The sequence below is a fragment of the Saccopteryx bilineata genome, chromosome 2 (assembly GCF_036850765.1).
Source record: "Saccopteryx bilineata isolate mSacBil1 chromosome 2, mSacBil1_pri_phased_curated, whole genome shotgun sequence".
Classification (NCBI taxonomy): domain Eukaryota; kingdom Metazoa; phylum Chordata; class Mammalia; order Chiroptera; family Emballonuridae; genus Saccopteryx; species Saccopteryx bilineata.
This window is the reverse complement of record NC_089491.1, coordinates 114,931,751-114,949,224: the sequence shown is the minus strand read 5'-3', so window position 1 is coordinate 114,949,224 and position 17,474 is coordinate 114,931,751. Positions and strand designations below refer to the sequence as shown.

The window sequence follows — 17,474 nt, the reverse complement described above, 5'->3', positions numbered from 1 at the left end:
GGTAAATGATGGTAGATGGATCTGTGTATAGACTATGGCAAAGTCACATTACATTTATTTATTTATTTATTTCTCAGTGAGAGGAGAGGAGGCAGAGACAGACTCTCATATGACTCCGACTGGGATCTACCAGCAAGCCCACTAGGGGGTGATGCTCTGCCCACCTGGGGCTTTGCTCCATTGCTCAGCAACCAAGCTCTTCTTAGCACCTGAGGTGAAGGCCATGGACCCATCCTCAGTGCCTGGGGCCAACTTGATCCAATTGAGCCATGGCTGCAGGAGGGGTGAGAGAGAGAGAGAAAGAGAAAAAGAGAGACAGAAGTGAGAGGGGGAGGGGTGGGGAAGCAGATGGGTGCTTTTCTTGTGTGCCCTGATTGGGAATCAAACCCAGGACATCCACATGCTGGGCTGACACTCTACCACTGAGCCAACTGGCCAGGCCCCAAAACACATTTCATGCTAAGAAAATTCTAAGGGAGTGAGATATCATATCTGTCACTTAAAAAGCTTCAAGGAGGATGGATTGGGTTGGGATAACCCATAGTCTTCACTTTTAATATATACAGTAGAAAATAATAAATGGATATAGAGAGAAGATTAGAAAAATCATCAAGTATTTATTAAATATAAATCTGACATAAAGGTTGATCAGAGTTTGTCTAAACTTGTTTTTCTCATGAAATAAGTATTTGTTTATTATGAAGGAAAGTAAGGACAGAGTTTTGAACTCTATTAGCACCCATAATGGTTGCCTTTAGATTAATAAGGCCTCATTGCCAATTGAGGATTTAATTACTTGAAGAGCTTATTTTAAAAAACAATTAACTTATTGTGGGCTGCATTCTCCAAAATTATGATTTAAAAATCTGAGGCAGATTTTGGGAGTTGACATTTATAACAAGATCTTGGGAACTGTAAGCAAGGTAGAAACCTTGTGTATGCCATCAGTTCTGAAGTTTGTTTTGAAGTTTGTGTTTGATGAAGAAAAAGGAGAAAGATAACATTCAAATACTTGCATCTAAGTTTTTAAACTTTTCCCCATGCAACAACTTCTATGAATACATTTTCATTTTACCCACTTTCTATGGTCAGTCTTTGGAGAAAATATTTCTGAAGGTAATGGTCTCAAAATTTGCTCCTTGAGGCAAAGGGTAGACTAAATAAAGAGCATGGTTACTCCTTGCAGTTGTAAGCTGACCCAGACTATAAAAGGAAGCTCTGTGCTGAAACATCCCAAGATGTGAATGCATGCGCTGGGATAACACATGTTCTTTTTTCTTTTTTTCTCAGTTTTTCATAGGCTTGCTTTTGATCCTGCTCCTGCAGGTGGTGGCAGGTATCCTAGGAGCTACTTTCAAATCCGAGGTGTGTACCCATATGATATCTGATCATTCTGGAATACTCTGAAAAATAGAAATACCACTTTCTGTAATGAATAATTTAACAATACTTTTTTAAAATTCTTTTTCTTTTCAGTCTGAACATTTTCTGAATGAAACTATCTATAAAAATGTACATCTTCTGAACGCCACAGATGAGGAAGCAGAAACATTCCAGAAAGCCATGAGTAAATTTCAAAAAAAGGTAATTAGAATTAGTAGGTCATTTGGGGAGTTAGACATAGTTCTGTGTTCACTTAGTTTTGAACAGATGAATTACTTAAAGATGGAGAAATATCTCTATTGTACAGATTTTGACTGACAATTCTGTCGGCATGTATTTAGAAAAATCCAAGAAGAATTCTAATCCCCCCCCCCCCCCCAGTATCTTACAAGTTCTAACACATTTAAAAGAACAGATCAAGAAGATATGGTTATGACAGATTAAGTCTCGATTGGGCCAAACCCATCATTGTTTTAATATTTTTAGTATGCTTGAGACATTTGGAGAGCCCCTCCCTCCATCTGTCTCTCTCTCTCTTAACATGCTCACTCCTTCTCTCATAAAAATAATTACAGCTATTGGGGTTTTTTTTTTTTGTTTGTTTTTTTTGTTTTTTGTATTTTTCCGAAGTTGGAAACGGGGAGGCAGTCAGACAGACTCCCGCATGCGCCCGACTGGGATCCACCGGGCATGCCCACCAGGAGGCAATGCTCTGCCCATCTTGGGGCATAGCTCTGCCGCAATCAGAGCCATTCTAGCGCCTGAGGCAGAGGCCACAGAGCCATCCCCAACGCCTGAGCAAACTTTGCTCCAATGGTGGGAGGGGAAGAGAGAGACAGAGAGAAAGGAGAGGGAGAGGGGTGGAGAAGCAGATGGGCGCTTCTCCTGTGTGCCCTGGCTGGGAATTGAACCCGGGACTCCCGCACGCCAGGCCGATGCTCTACCACTGAGCCAACTGGCCAGGGCCACAGCTATCGTTTTTTTTACTACTTACTAGGTACCAAGCGCTACATTTAGTAGCTCACTTTATTCTCACAACTCTGCGAGGTAGCTAATATAATTATCCTCATATTCCTATTTGACAGATGAGGAGATTAAGGCTTAGAGAAGTTGACAGCAAGTGATGGGTTTGGAATTTGAACCCAGATATGACCAGTTAATGCTTTTTAGTCAGTACACTAACCTCCCATTTGTTAGTTAGTTTATTTATTTATCTATCTATCTATTTATTTATTTATTTATTAAGGCTGTTTTGTAGCTCCAGGGTAAAGTCAAAACTCAAGCAGGCATTGAAGGTATTCTACTATTTAGCTCCTACCTAATATTTTAACTTTCTATACACAGCTCCATAATGAAAGCACTCTAGTCCAGCCAGGTTTGCCCACTCAGGATGCTTTAAGCAATTCTGCCTTTCATCCTTTGCATTATTCCTTTTCTTTGGAATGTACTTACTACTATCTTTCTTTTTAAATACTACATGTACTTTAAAGCTTGACTAAAATATGACCTACTCTGTGAAATGTCTTCCACACCTTCTTTATTCATAATCCCCATCATATGAACTCCATGTAACATTCATTTCACATGTCATAGAAACTGTCAGAATCTTAGAGGAGAGTTGGATTTTATAGAACATTTAACTTGACTTCTCATTGACTGTAGTATTTTATATCAATGTTCATATGCTGTCTAATTAAATATTGAAAAGCTTTACCAACTTTTGACCATCCCACTTATGTTCAAGTCTGATAATTAGTGTGTTCTTAATTTGAAACAAAGTCTGCCTCCTTAGAATTTGCATCATTTAGTCCTAGTTCTTTCTCCTGAAGTTCCAGAGGAAAAAGAGTATCTACTGATGTGGTCTACATTGTGCAACCTTTTTCTTTGAAAATGGCTATCCCGTGACTTCTAAAAGCTTTGCTTTTCAAATTCATACATCCTTTCTTGAGCTACTTATCAGATGACATTTTCTTCCCCCGGAGCATTACCCAGTTCCGATTTGGATAGACTACAGCTTGAAAAATTCTGCCTAACGAGCATCATTTCCAAGAGCTCAAACCTGTTATGAGTCAGTCCCTGTTCAACTTTCTCTGTGTTGTGCTTTTCCTCACTTCTCTATAGCTGCATACCTTGATCTTCTCCCCTCCAGGTCGTTCTTGCTCTGAAAGACAGATTAATCAAGGTTTAAAATAGTAACACTTTAGGCAACTCAGTTCTGAGAGCATCCTTGATTCTCACTGGTAGTTAACCTGGAACCAAATGTACTACAGGTAACCACTGGGTCTCCGGATTAGCTCCTAAATCACATTTTGCTTTGCGTTGCCTCTGGTATCCAAGGTCTTGAGCCAATAATGGAGTTCTAAATGTTCTGTTTGTCCTAGTATAATTCTGAATTGCTTTCATTCTTGTATGTTAATTTTTTATCTCTTATATCTGAAGCTCTTTGTGTTCTTGTGTTCATAGGACTTTAGTTCCTTTTTATTAGGCATTGTGAGGTTGTTTTTTTTTAATGTTATCTACCAGGGTTTTTTTTTTTTTTTTCTTGTAATGCTTCTTTGGGAAAAATATCCTACCTCCAACTCTGGCTGGGTGACCTGGGGTTCTACCATAAATGGAGACAAGTTCTAGATAGCAAGTGGAATTCTCTTTGGATTTCAGGAAACTGCCACACAGATTTCCTGCTAACATACTAATGAAATGTGCAACCCTGGATTCTTGGTGATGACTTTGTCTAGAGGTTGTTGTCACATTGCCTGTACAGTGCCTCGTTCATCTAGCTGTTATAATTCTTTCAACACATTCTGACCAGCGTCCCCAGCTGCTCCCACATTTGATCTGGTGACCAGATATCATGCCAAGTTTTGCCTTTCTAATTCCTTCCTTGTCTTCTGTTAAGTATGTCTCTATACCTCCCTAAAGAATCCTGAAGTATATTGTGTTCCAAATATGGACTGACCTGTGAGTGCATATAGTGGGATTTATATTTTTGTGGTCTAGAGTATCTGTATCAAGTAATACTATTCAAGATTATATCATCAGAAAGAGTGAGCAATTAATGGTGTCCACCATGGGAACAGGAAAGGAGGTTATTTCAAGATTACCCTCTTCACTAATATTGATTGATCTTGGGAGCAACTGAAATCTCCAGCTCTTTGTCATATAAATGCCATTGTCTGAACTATCTTGGGAACTCAGTTCTGCTCTTCAGTGTATCACTTATAGCTCTGTATCAGCTACAGAGTTGCAAAGATCCTTTCCATAGCTTGATGTAATCATTGGCATCAATGTGGAATAGATCATGTTTAGTGAGAGCATAAAGGGAATAACTGCAAAGCACGAACCACAATGACAGCTGACACAGGAGTGCTTTCTACACACCAGCCACTGGGTTAAGCTTTTATATTTTCACCTGGGTTTTCTCATTTTTATCTTTACAATGAATTTACAGATTGATGTTATTATTAGCAACTATTATTATCTGGATGAAAAAGCTGTAGCATAGAGAGGATTAAGTAACATGGATAATGGGTGGTCACCCAGCCAGCAAGTGAACGTTCTTCCAATATCCTGGCATTGCAATACAACTGAGCCTGGAAAACAACTCTGTCTTGGTTTTATTTCCTTAAGTCATTTTTTTCTACCATTCTGCATGAAGAGTTTTCTTTTATTCTAATAGAGCAAATAAGACAAGATGACGGATAATTATTGCTCTCTTTCATCTAATAATATGGCCATATACTCTGAGTCACTGGGCTTATTATGTCCTTGTGTTTCTTCCCCAAACATGACCAAAATTCTGCTAGTGTTTCCCCATGTTTCAGTTTATTCTAGGCCTTCACTGTTCTGATGTATTTCTAAGAGTTTTATCTCTCATTTGTGCTCTTCTCCCTCTTGTACAGATGTCCGTGTAAAATTTAATGTCATGAGAGGTCCACTGAGCATCTTACCCTTTTCCTCCTAGCTCCAAAAGTGATCAAAGATCATGAGATGGAAATCTTATTTTTAAAACCTGTCATCTATTTTGAACAAAAGTTCTTGGAAGAGATCTTGACTCTCATGAATTCTTTGGAAGTTTTTTTCCTAAAATCTAGGCTCAGTAGATCTGATTCTTCTCCTCTCTCATCATTAAAAACTAGAAGGTGAGTTTTCATCTTCTAAGCTCCTCAGACATTTGCTCCTGCAACCTATTTTTCCTTCTTTCATATTATGACCAAAAAAGAGTATTCGTTTATTTTTGCTTTTACCTTCAAAGAGGTGGGTGAAAATCACGGCATTTCAGTACAAGATACATCTTAAGAATGGTTTCAAGAGAATATGATTCAGTGTATTGACAGCATTTTTTTAGTGCCTGCTTTTTATATCTATTCTTCATCAAACAGTTTCAGTGCTGTGGTTTGGTCAATGGAGCTTCTGACTGGGGAAGTAATTTTCAACAATATTATCAATCATGTGAATGTTTGGAGGTGTCAGCATCTTGTACAACTTATGAAGGAAAAAGTGTTTATGAACAGGTAAGAACAGATTTGGCACAGTAAGTAGTTCTGTTTCATTTTTCATAATGAAAGTCTTTACAGAAAATTAAATTGCAGCAATTATAATGGGAATCATGATATAAAAGTCCCAGGAATTTCCCAAATCAAAAAGCAATCCTTACTTAAAGATAAAAGCTAATATAAAAAGATGAAAATATTTCATATTTTCTATGAGTCTGGCATCATTTAAACTAAACTCTAACAGATCAAAGTAACATTCTGCTGCAAGGGGAAGCAAAGTGCAAACTAACAGATAAAAGTTTATTTTGTCCTCTGCTTGGTGACTTATATCATTATTCTCTTCTATTTTTTTTTCTATTTTAACATAAGTTCTAGAAATCCATATTTTTACTTTAATTTTAAAAGTAAAACTTTCTTTTTCTAATCAAATAATTCTTTTCTCAAATCATTGTATAGGTTTAAAGAAAAGACTTGGTTTTTAGGGGTTTCAGCTCTGGTTGTTAAGTTTACTTATTAATTTGTCTAATCAGTGGTCCAATTGAAAAGGTGCCTTAGACACTTGAAATCAATTGAAAAAGCTGGTTTTATCTTTTATGCATTGTAGATGTGATATTCATGTCACTTGTAGATGCCAATATGTGAATATCATATCATTATTTCCTATTATTGCTTAATTGATCAAATATTTATTGACTACTTATATGCTAGGCCTCCAACCAGCCACTGGAGATCAATTTCTGATTAGAGCACAGTGTCTGCACTCATGGAACTGATGCTCAAATAGGGAAGAGAGAAAGATACGTAGGCAACTTCAAGCCAGTGAACTATTGGCATTTCTTGAATAAGGGCGGGCACTGGTATTATGTGATTCTCATCTAATTCAGTTATCAGGTTCAAGGTATGACTTCCTAGAAGGCATGATATCTGTGTCTTATCACAGGGTTTTACATAATTTTTTCCTTCTGCCTGAAAAGAATGTATATGAATATGACAACTGATGTTAATGTTTCGTTTATTGCTGTTATACTTCAGTGCCTACACTGTGTCATACAGACCCTTACTAGGACCAGACATGCTTCTGGACCCTCTGGTTGGGAGAGAGATATATTACAGCTATTATAATTCAATAAATTAATTTCTATAACACTTTAAGATTATTTTCAATCTAGCATTGGCTTAGTAATGGCTACTGAGGTTAATTATTTATCAGAAAATAGGAAGTACGTCAGGAGAAACATCTCTCCTACTGACTATAGCATCTCTTTTACTAATTTTATCAAAAGTAAGGAGATTCTGTTCTGAAAAGGAATGAATCGCTGTTACTAGGATTTAAAGTAACACATCGGGGAGAGGTTATCAGACTACAGAGCTAACATGTCTTTCATTGTCCCAATAATATCAATAAATATTTTTATTCTTAATTTTTATATTTTTCCCTGTTCCCCTCCTCCCTACCTAATGTTAGTGACACGATGTCCACAGGAAGAGGAATATAAATATGATGTAAATAAATGCTGTTCCCACTTAGAATAATGAGGACATTAGTAAGTTCAATTGCAAAGTGATGTCTCCTGAGATTCAACGCAAAGATATTTTTCCTCCGGATACATTTAGAAAAGTCCTAGCATTATCCTAAAAAATAATAGACATTCCTTCCAAATTCACACATAATTCAGCTGCTAGCTGCACCAGTTTCCCAAAAGGAAGGTCATAAATTCATAAAATACTTCCATCTGCCTTGTGTCATTTGTGAGAAGTCTGGAAAAATAAGAAAACTGAAATGGCCATAATTTGTTTCTTTTTTCCCCTTTCCCTTTTGCCAACTTAACCTGGTTATCTAAAGGGGAAGGGGGGAAACTCCTCAAGCCTAATAAATATGACTCAGTAGGTCATTAATATCATAGTTAACCCTAAGTAATGTAATAATTTCTTCTAATGTTTACTGCTTTGGATCAAATGAGAATGGAGAAACCCATTCAGGAATGAAGGGAAAAGACTGTTTTACTAAGCCTTATGGAAAACTTATATTTTATTTAACAACAATATTTTGTTAGCCCTTTGCACATATAACACTATCACAGGGATGACATATTTTCTGGCAACACAGACAATAGAACTATTGTATTGTATAATATTTTTCATTTTTAAAATTATTCATATAATTGACAGTTTTGGGAATTTTTAGGTCTGTCTGAAATGTTTTTAGCTTGGCATCACATGCTGGTTTGAGTAAATTTTTAAGAAATGTAGCAAAGATGTAGCTTCCTAAATGTTCTTTTCTCATCTAAATTAAGGACATAATAGTGCACATGTAATTTTTTTTAAAAAAATTTAAAGTAAAAATAAATCTGCTAAGTATTAAAAATAATTTTTTTTTAAAAAAACTTGTTTTAAAAATGAAAATTTTCACTATAATTAGCTGAAACTCCAACCAGGGAACTTGGCTGCAGACCACAAACCGAAAAAATCATATACCATCAAGGTGATAACAACCCTAAAACTTTTAGTTAAAGTAAAATTATTATTTATAACTAAAGATCCCTACATTCAACTGTGACATAGTTGAAGCAAAATTTTTCTCCTTGGGTGCTTTCTAATGTGCGAATGAACCGCAACAATGATCTCCTTTCAGGGGGGAGGAGCTTGAAGGGGAGGAACAAATCCAGTTCCCTTTTGTTGAGTATGTTTCTTGCTAGCAATGTAAACAATAGGTCTAATGAAAAAAGATTTTAATTCAAATAAGGTCATCAAAATTTGATTAAAAGTAACATTTTATTTATTTATTTATTTAACAGCCATGCATTTCTTTTATAAAAGACTTAGTTAAAAGACATATTATCATCATTATTGGAATAGCATTTGGACTGGCAGTTATTGAGGTACAGTATAATCTTTCATTATTGACTCTTTATTTATTTCTTGCTCATTCATTAATTCTTCTAACATATATTTATGGCAAGCCAAGTATATATAAACCAGGAGCTTCAGAAAAGCACTGGATACCAAGGGCCCAAGGGCCAGCATGGCGCTCTATCAGCCTGGGGTCTGAGGAGGGGATTACAATCTTACATGTTGAGCAGGGCTAAGTCCATTATTTCTAAATGATCTCTCTACTGGGAAAGAAATATTGAATTAATTTCCACAAGATTTCTTAGTTCCAGATATCCTTTTCCTTTTGAAGACTAGTACAAGAGTTAAAGTTAGAAGAAAGAGCCCCAGACAAATCCAGAACACAACCGTTACCTTTTCTTATTTCTCCTCCCAATTTTGAAACAGAAAATAAAAACTGAACTTGGAGTGTGCTGAGCCATTTTCCTGCTATTCCATTTTAGAGAAATCTAACAAGTCCTAATAATATGAAACACTTGCTTTTAATTTTCTCACTATAAGGACTATGGACTCACTTGGAGAAGTTTTTAAGGAAGTGCTTCTCGAGGTTTATGTATTTACTCATCAATTTGACTATTGCTGTTGAAAAAAAATACTGTAGTGTACTGTAGGGTTTTTATCTTAATGGATTTTCTTGGCATTTTTTAAAAGGAATCCAAATGATATTTCTTACACAGCCTAAAACTCTTTGCCAAAAAGATGAAATAAAACTATTTCAGAGAAGCATTTTTGGAATCATCCTAGCTCTTGGTTAGTTTAGATATCAAGTGAGTCAAATTGACTGGCATCCTGTTTTAGGCATTGGCAAGGATCCTAACGATGTGAGGGGTGTCTCTTTGGTTCACGCGGCTGAGAATTGGTTAGTTCAGCTGAGTGACTGACTGCTGCTTTTCTCGCATGGAATGCTGTACAATGTCCTCCTTGGGATTTCTGGTAGCTTTTTATCTCTCACTTGTACCACATGACTGCCAGAAAGGAATTTTAGCTGGGACTGAAGCAATTTACTGTTCTAAGTGGTCATTTGGGTTACTGGTGGAATTTCCCAGCCATCCATTAGAAAAAGTGTAGAGACAATTAGCAGTAAATTGGGATAGTGAGTATTACTTCCTGGTAGCCCAGAATAGGTCTAAATGTGAAGCATTCTCTGCTGGGAACATGGTTGTCTTTATGTCTGATACATGTTCAAAGTTGATTGGTGCTGTGTATTGTCTATTTCTCTTGATTTAGCCTTTTGTGAAATATCCTTTATTTCTCTTTGTATTCTGGGTTAGTGCTAAGTTAGAAATAGGAGCTAGTGGCCGTAGTGTGTTAGAAATCACACACACATATATTCCTAAGTTTATAAACATAAATCACACACCACACATACATGTTGCCGAGTAAACTTTAAACAAATGATTGGGAGGGCAAGCTTTAAATGAAATATTCAATGCAAATGTCAATGTAAGTGTCAAATTCCATGTGAGACTCAAATTGACTATGACTGGATACAACCCACAAATGCTTTTAAGAAGCTTCTCAAATGGAAAGCCAGAGAAAATAAGGACATAATCAGCTGGGGAGACTGATATTTCTCATATCATAGTCAGGGGCATTGCCAAGAATCTAAATACGTCTAATGGAAAGTAAAATTACAAGAGGAATAAAATATTTTATGAAATTGGTATATCCATGTGTTTGTTACATACTTAGATTATTTTTAATTTTTATTTTTTACAGAGACAGAGGAGAGTCAGAGAGAGGGATAGACAGGGACAGACAGACAGGAACGGAGAGATGAAAAGCATCAGTCATTAGTTTTTCGTTGCGCATTGCGACACCTTAGTTGTTCATTGATTGCTTTCTCATATGTGCCTTAACCACGGGTCTTCAGCAGGCTGAGTAACCCCTTGCTCGAGCCAGCGACCTTGGGTCCAAGCTGGTGAGCTTTTTGTTCAAACCAGATGAGCCTGCACTCAAGCTGGCGACCTCAGGGTCTCGAACCTGAGTCCTCGGCATCCCAGTCCGACGCTCTCTTCACTGCGCCACCGCTTAGTCAGGCCATACTTAGATATTTTATTGGTTGTTCAAAAGATATACTTAGGGTATACCTTCATAAAAACCTTTTGATAGGTATGGAATTCATATGTTAATATCATAAAATACAACATTTTTAGTTATGCCAATTTAGTGTGATTTCTAGAATATATGTAGATATGATAGTTGGTTTAAAGAACTGTAGCTTTGAAAATAGTCTTCTGATATTCACTTTATAAAAATGTATCCAAAAATGTACATTTGTCTTATAGTCATTAATTCTAGTTGCCTAATACTTAGGCCTATTTCCAAGGCTTAACACTTAAGCTTTATTTCCCAAGTTCAAATTCAGGAAAACAAAGACTCATAGAAAAAAAAAATACCTCTAATAAGTATCTTTAAGAAGGAAATAGGGGCAAATTTCTCCATGCAGAAAATATATTCCAACTATTTTCATAAAAAAATCATATAAAAAACTATGCCCTGACATTTGGTGTTAAGTCTGTTTAGACAGGCACTGATGGGGTGGACCAACCGTTATTTTCAAGGCTCTTGTAAGACCACATACCTGAGAGATTTTTTTTTTTTTTTAGGTAGCATGTTTTGAAACTATGAAAAATGCTTTATTTTTGTAAGAAAATTTTATCTATCGACATTTTTGGAATTCTCATTGTTCCAAGTTAAATAATCCAATGATCATATCTCTCTTCATTTGACTATGGCAGTTTACAAGCACAAAAAAATGATCAGCACTTTCTCTTCTCATTTCAACTACGGGAAAGAAAGAGCCACTGACACTGATAGTCATCACTTTGGAGGATAAAAGTTTTTCTGACGGAAGGTCCCAGGAATAGCACAAAAATGATAATTTTGCAATTTTTAGATTGCTCTAGAATATAGGAACTTATACAAATTACTTATAGCAAATTTATCCTGAGCTTCACATATATCACCATACAATGAATCTCTTTTAAGTTATTTGCTATTTTTATGAACAATGAAAAATTTCATTTCCAGAGGCAAAGGAAGATGCAAGAAAGTAGGATATTAGCTGGCTAGTCTGCCGGTAAATGGTGGGCATCTAGTTCAAGGGTGTGACTGTGAAAGATGGTAGTTGCCTTATCCCAGTATTTTGCCCATTTTCTTTATTCTTTCTTGATACTTGTCTCTCAGATTTGAGGCTTGGGACCAAGGTAAAAAGACTAAATTTCAAGGCTTTTGGAAGTTATTCTAAAATAATGACTTTGAGAACACTCTGGATAAAAATCATTATTTCTGCAGAGAATTGGTGTCTCATTATTATTTTTTTTACAGACAAAATATTAGGCAGTAGTTCTCATTTGAAATGCATTTCCAGGAAAGAGTTATTAGGCAGGACATCTCGGTACAGTAAGAGCACTTGAAATGACTCAGTATAAATGGCAGCTCGCCCTCCCCCTGCCTCCTCTCAACGCACCCTGGCGGGGAGGAAACTTTTGATCAGTAATGCACACCAGTCTTTCTGTTATTTCTACATCAAAGCCAGAGCATGCAAGTCACCAACTGCAAAGCCGGTTGGAGCAAGTTTTGGGGGTCCCTCATTTTTGGGAGAGCCACTTAATGAGCCAGAAACTATGTCCTAGATTTTCAGCTGTGTTTTTTCACTTCAAGGGAAATTTCTGAATTAAGCTATTCTCCATTAATTTCAAAGTTTTTTTTTTTAAAGAAAAAGGTTACTCTTTGTCCTTCCTCTTGGCAATGCCTAACTATGGCAAGAGAAATTCTAGACTCCTTGATTTTTATGCTGATGATTTAAACCAGATGATCGTAACCCTTTTATGGAAGCAATAGGGTATATTGAGCGCCCAGATGCCCAAGGTTCCCCTTTGCTGTAGGGCAGATGCCCCAGAGAAGGGTGTGTGTTCCAAGGGTGGAGAGCTTTGGTGGCAGCAGCTATTGAACAACCAAATAGGGCAGGTTAGAGGTGGCTTGGTTAGCTGAGAATGCTGATAAAACACAAAGTACTCAGAAAACTTTCTCAGTGATCCTTTGTCCCATGGGAGTCTCTAATTTCCCATAAAGAGAGATGACTTACATAAATAAGATTAAAACTGTCAATAGCCAGAATCTTTTTTGTATATAATGTTCTTTCTGTCTGTTTATAATGTCACCAGCATTTTCACTGAAAGTCCATGTTAATTTTGTTATTTTATTTTCTAGATACTGGGTCTGGTGTTTTCTATGGTCCTGTTCTGCCAGATTGGGAACAAATGAATCTGTGGATGTGTCAAGCTATCATCAGTCAAACTTCTTTAAATGTTTGCTTTGGCTTTGTGACTTTAAATATATGAATGCTGCATATGTTAGGAGCAGCTGTGCCATTAAAATATAGCTAAACTACAGATATCTTCCAGACATACTTAACATATTTAGGAGTTTAGTGATATGTACTAGGAAAATGATATGAATGTGCAGTTTTACTCAAAATAAAAGTAACGTTCTTTATATTGGTGCTTCTTTTGTGTCTGATCACTGTGTTCAGGTGGTAGTGTGCTTACACCACTCATCGGGAGGCACTCAGTGGAATAGTCTTTGTCTGTGAGTGACTGTTAGGTAACACAATGCAGTTAGTCTTTTCAGAAGTGACACCATTTTGTGTGGTGTATCATCCATTAGTGTTGAAATTAAATTAAGTCTCAAATGGAAAGATTGAGAGAGTGGCCCAGCTCTTTTCTACTTATGCCCACATCTACTAATGGTGTCTCTCTTTCCTGTCTATGTATCATGGGGACAAGATGATGTGCATGCCTTCTGTCCAGTCACTGAATCTCGGGCTCCTCTCTGGATCTTCCTCTGGAACATAGTTACAACTGCTTCTATCATTCTAGTTCTCACGGGCATTTTTACATTTTACTTTTTATTGATGTGCAGTGTACACACAATAAAGTGGAAAAATCTTAAGTATGCACCTGTGTAAACACTATCCCAATCAAGATACAGGACATTTGCAGCACAGCAGGATGCTCCTACATGCCACCTCCCTGTGGTGTGTCTGGAGCTGGCTCAACCCCAGTAATTGGATTCAGTGTGTTCACATTGGTTTTGCAGAACCGATATCTAATTTTTGTTGAGTTTGGCGAACAGGTTGTTGAAATGGCACTTGTAATCAGGGTTCTCTCTAAAATGGGCGCCTGGGCAGACGCCCGATGTGGAAATCACAATTTTACATTCCGTACTCTTTTTGTAACGTTCATCTGTGCAACAGCGCATTCTAAGGGCCATTAGTAATGTTCATTCGGTCCATAAGTGAAAACAATTGCAAGTGAGGATGCTAATCAAGAAGTAGTATGGAAATATCTTAAATAACAGTTTTATTGTGTTTTTTTTTGTTAGGTATTATTTAATAATTTTTATTAATATTTAAAACTCTTTCTTATAATCTAATTTTGTGTGCCTCTTTTATTGTTCTTATTGAAGTAATAAATGCATGAAATAATAAATTACCTTTCAGTATATATTTTTTATACTTATAATGGTCATTAGGTCAGAGAACCGGTTGTTAAATTATTTGAATCTCAACACTGATCCACATCCACCTCTTCCCAACTCTGTGCTCAGTGACATCACAGTGGTAGCTTGAAATCCACCATGGTGGGAGTATTTACACCATGGAAACTGGCAAATGATATAAAATCAGGGATTTATTTTTTAAAGCTGGTTGTTAAACAGTTACTAATACACCACCACCCTTCTCAGCAAATACCTCCCCAAAGGTAACCACACTTCTGAATTTTATGACCACAGATTCACTATGTCTATTCTTGGACTTTCTATAAATGGAATAGTAAAATAAGCATTCTGTCTTCTTCAACATTTTGTTTGTGAGATTCATCTATATTGTTGCATGCAACTGATGTCAATTCTCATTGTTATGTAGTAGTTCATTGTATATGAAAATATATATCACAATGTACTTATAGACATTGAGTTTGCTTCCAATTTGGCATTATTGTGAATAAAGCTGCTATAAATGTTCTTTTATGTCTTTAAGTATGTATATGTACTCATTTATGGGTATACATATATTCACATTTAATAGATTCTGTCACAAAATTTTCTACAGTGGTTGTACCAATCTGTATTCATATTAGAAAAGTATGATAGACTCAATTTCCTTTTCTGAGGAGGAGCAAGAAAAAGAAAGGCAGTTATTGTCAAGTAGATTAGAGTGACTAGCAAGAAGTAGAAAACTTGGGGGGAGGGCTGGCTTGGTTAGACAACTTAATTTTGTGCTCCCTTATTGATGACAAATGTAACTGTCTTTCTCTGAGCACATCTCACCTCCCAGAAACTGTACTTTTATTTTCTGCTTTCTTCTTACCACATCCTTATGAGGTATATACTATCTATTATTACCCTTAGTTTGCTGGTGGAAAAATAGAGAATTAGAACTTTAAGCCCAGAGCCAAATCACTCATAATTGGCAAAACTGGGATTCAAAACTTGATAATTGTCTCCCAAATTCTGACTGAGGATCATGTTCTATTTGGTTTTCCCATAATGTATCTATTAATAAATTTGCCATATTTTATTATAATTACCTGTGTATGTGTTGCTTCTGTTAGTATACTGCAACTCTTAAGGGCATTGATTTTTCTTATTTTCATTATATCCCCAGTAAGCACTTTGCATAGGATCACTCATTTAATCCAGAATGACCCTAAGTTAGTACTGCTTTTAAACCCAATTTACAGACAAAGAAACTAACAGTGAGGTTAATTAATGTTTTTTAAGTCATTCAGCTAGTTAAGTGGAGGAGCTGTGATTCAGTTTAAGTGACTCAAAACCTGTATGCCTTATCATTTTGTCCTACCTTACAGAGTTATTGCGAGAAATAGGAAATGAATATGGTAGTTTCTTTGCATAGTGCTAGGCACATATTAGACTATTTTATGTATCAATGATATAAAGAACTATGTCCAGATAGACAGAAAAACAAGAACTCTCTAGCTATTTAAATAATAGAAATACAGAACAGGGAATTACTGTATTAGTAGTCAGCTTGGGTGGCCATAACAAAATACTATAGTCTAGGGGGATTCAATGACAAATTAATTTTCTCACAGTTTTGGAGACTAGAAGTCCAAGATCAGGATGCTGACAGATCTGTTGCTGGTGAGAGCTCTCTTCCTATCTTAGAGATGGGCCAGCTTCTTGTGTAGCCTCACCCTGCAGAGAGAGAACAAATGAGCTCTCTGGCATCTTATAAAAACATTAGTTCTATTGGATCAGGGTTTCACCCTTAAAATATTATTTAACCCTAATTATTTCCTGACTCTATAGCTACCCTGAGGGTTAGGACTCAAACATGAGTGTGGGGAGGGAGAAGACAAATTTCAGTCCATAGCGGCTGCTTACACAGATGATGGAAGAAGAAACCAAAGAGGATAGCAAGGTAAACCAGAAATTAGCAACAGTAAGAAGTTGCTACCACCCTTAGAACTGGAAAGACAGAGATAATGTCATCACAACCCAGGATCCAGGGCCACCTGGTGGAAGATGAAACCCATGACAGGGACCACAGAGAGAAGGTTGTCTAGGAGGAATAGGAGCCATGGGGGTGACTCAACAGCTATTGTTAGAATAGAGAAAGGGAGACATTTCTCCTGCCCATGCCAATCTTTTACCAGTACCTCCCACTGGCCAAAATCACCTACAAACCAGAAAACAAGGGGGCCTGGGCAATGTAGTTTTCTATGATACAAAGCTAGGTTGAGAATGGCAAAGACTGGACTGAACAAACTGGGATGACTGTCATACCAATCGGGTAGTTAGATAGCAAGCACACAGGTATTGAACACTTTGGTTAAAGGCTATGAAATTGTAGAAAGTACAACAGATTCAACATTCTTATGAGAACTGGTACAAAGTTTTCTGGATTCTCTCCTGTTTTGACAAAAATTCAAAGCATTTTAAGAACAGGGAGAAATTTTTAGGGCTATTGTACATAACAGGGAGACATTTGCCCTTTATGGGATATTTGACAATGTCTGGAGACATTTTTGGTTGTGACAACTGGTGTTGAAAAGGAGTATTACTGGCCAGTAGTGGGTAGAGGCTAGGGATGCTGCTAAACATCCTACAATGCACAGGAACATTCCCCCATAACAAAGAATTACATGGTCCAAAAGGCCCACAGTGCAGTGTTTGTGAAGCACTGCTTTAGAGAGTCACATCTGAATGACAAAATACCCTCTTGCCAGGGGCACTAAAGTGCCTGTTCTCATGGAAAGTGAACTGAATTAGAGTAAGGAGTCATTTTAGACCAGGCTTCAAACTTGATGGTTTTGTAATCTGTGGAAATCACTTAAGTTTCTTCAACTCCAAATGAGAAATTTTATCTAGAAGAAATTAATTTGCTTGTGATAGTTCATTAACATTTTAATTTTGATCTTTGGTACTAAAAGTGATTATGAGGGAAGCTCTTACTCTGTGGATGGACATTAAAATTAGATTTAAGAATAAGTTTATATTTTACCTTCATGATTCCCAGAACAAACCATAATATTAAAAATCATATTAAATTTTATTAAAATACTTAAGAACATAGCAAGAACAAAATTAAAAAATTGATCAATAGATAATGGAGGTAGAAATGTTTTTCCTAATTAAGAGAAATGTGTAATTACCTCCATTATGTTTAATATTATACAA

At 36.5% G+C, this 17,474-nt stretch overlaps 1 protein-coding gene across 1 annotated transcript in view; it reads left to right on the top strand.

Moving 5' to 3' along the window:
- Positions 1–13,267, top strand: part of TSPAN8 (tetraspanin 8) — a 32,147-nt gene extending 18,880 nt beyond the window's left edge. Inside the window, exons 4-8 of the mRNA XM_066257667.1 lie at positions 1,291–1,365; positions 1,477–1,584; positions 5,763–5,894; positions 8,672–8,755; positions 12,981–13,267. Coding sequence (XP_066113764.1) covers positions 1,291–1,365; positions 1,477–1,584; positions 5,763–5,894; positions 8,672–8,755; positions 12,981–13,034 — 453 coding nt within the window. The 3' untranslated portion in view covers positions 13,035–13,267. The remainder of the gene's footprint in view (positions 1–1,290; positions 1,366–1,476; positions 1,585–5,762; positions 5,895–8,671; positions 8,756–12,980) is intronic.
- The last annotated feature ends 4,207 nt before the right edge of the window (positions 13,268–17,474 follow it).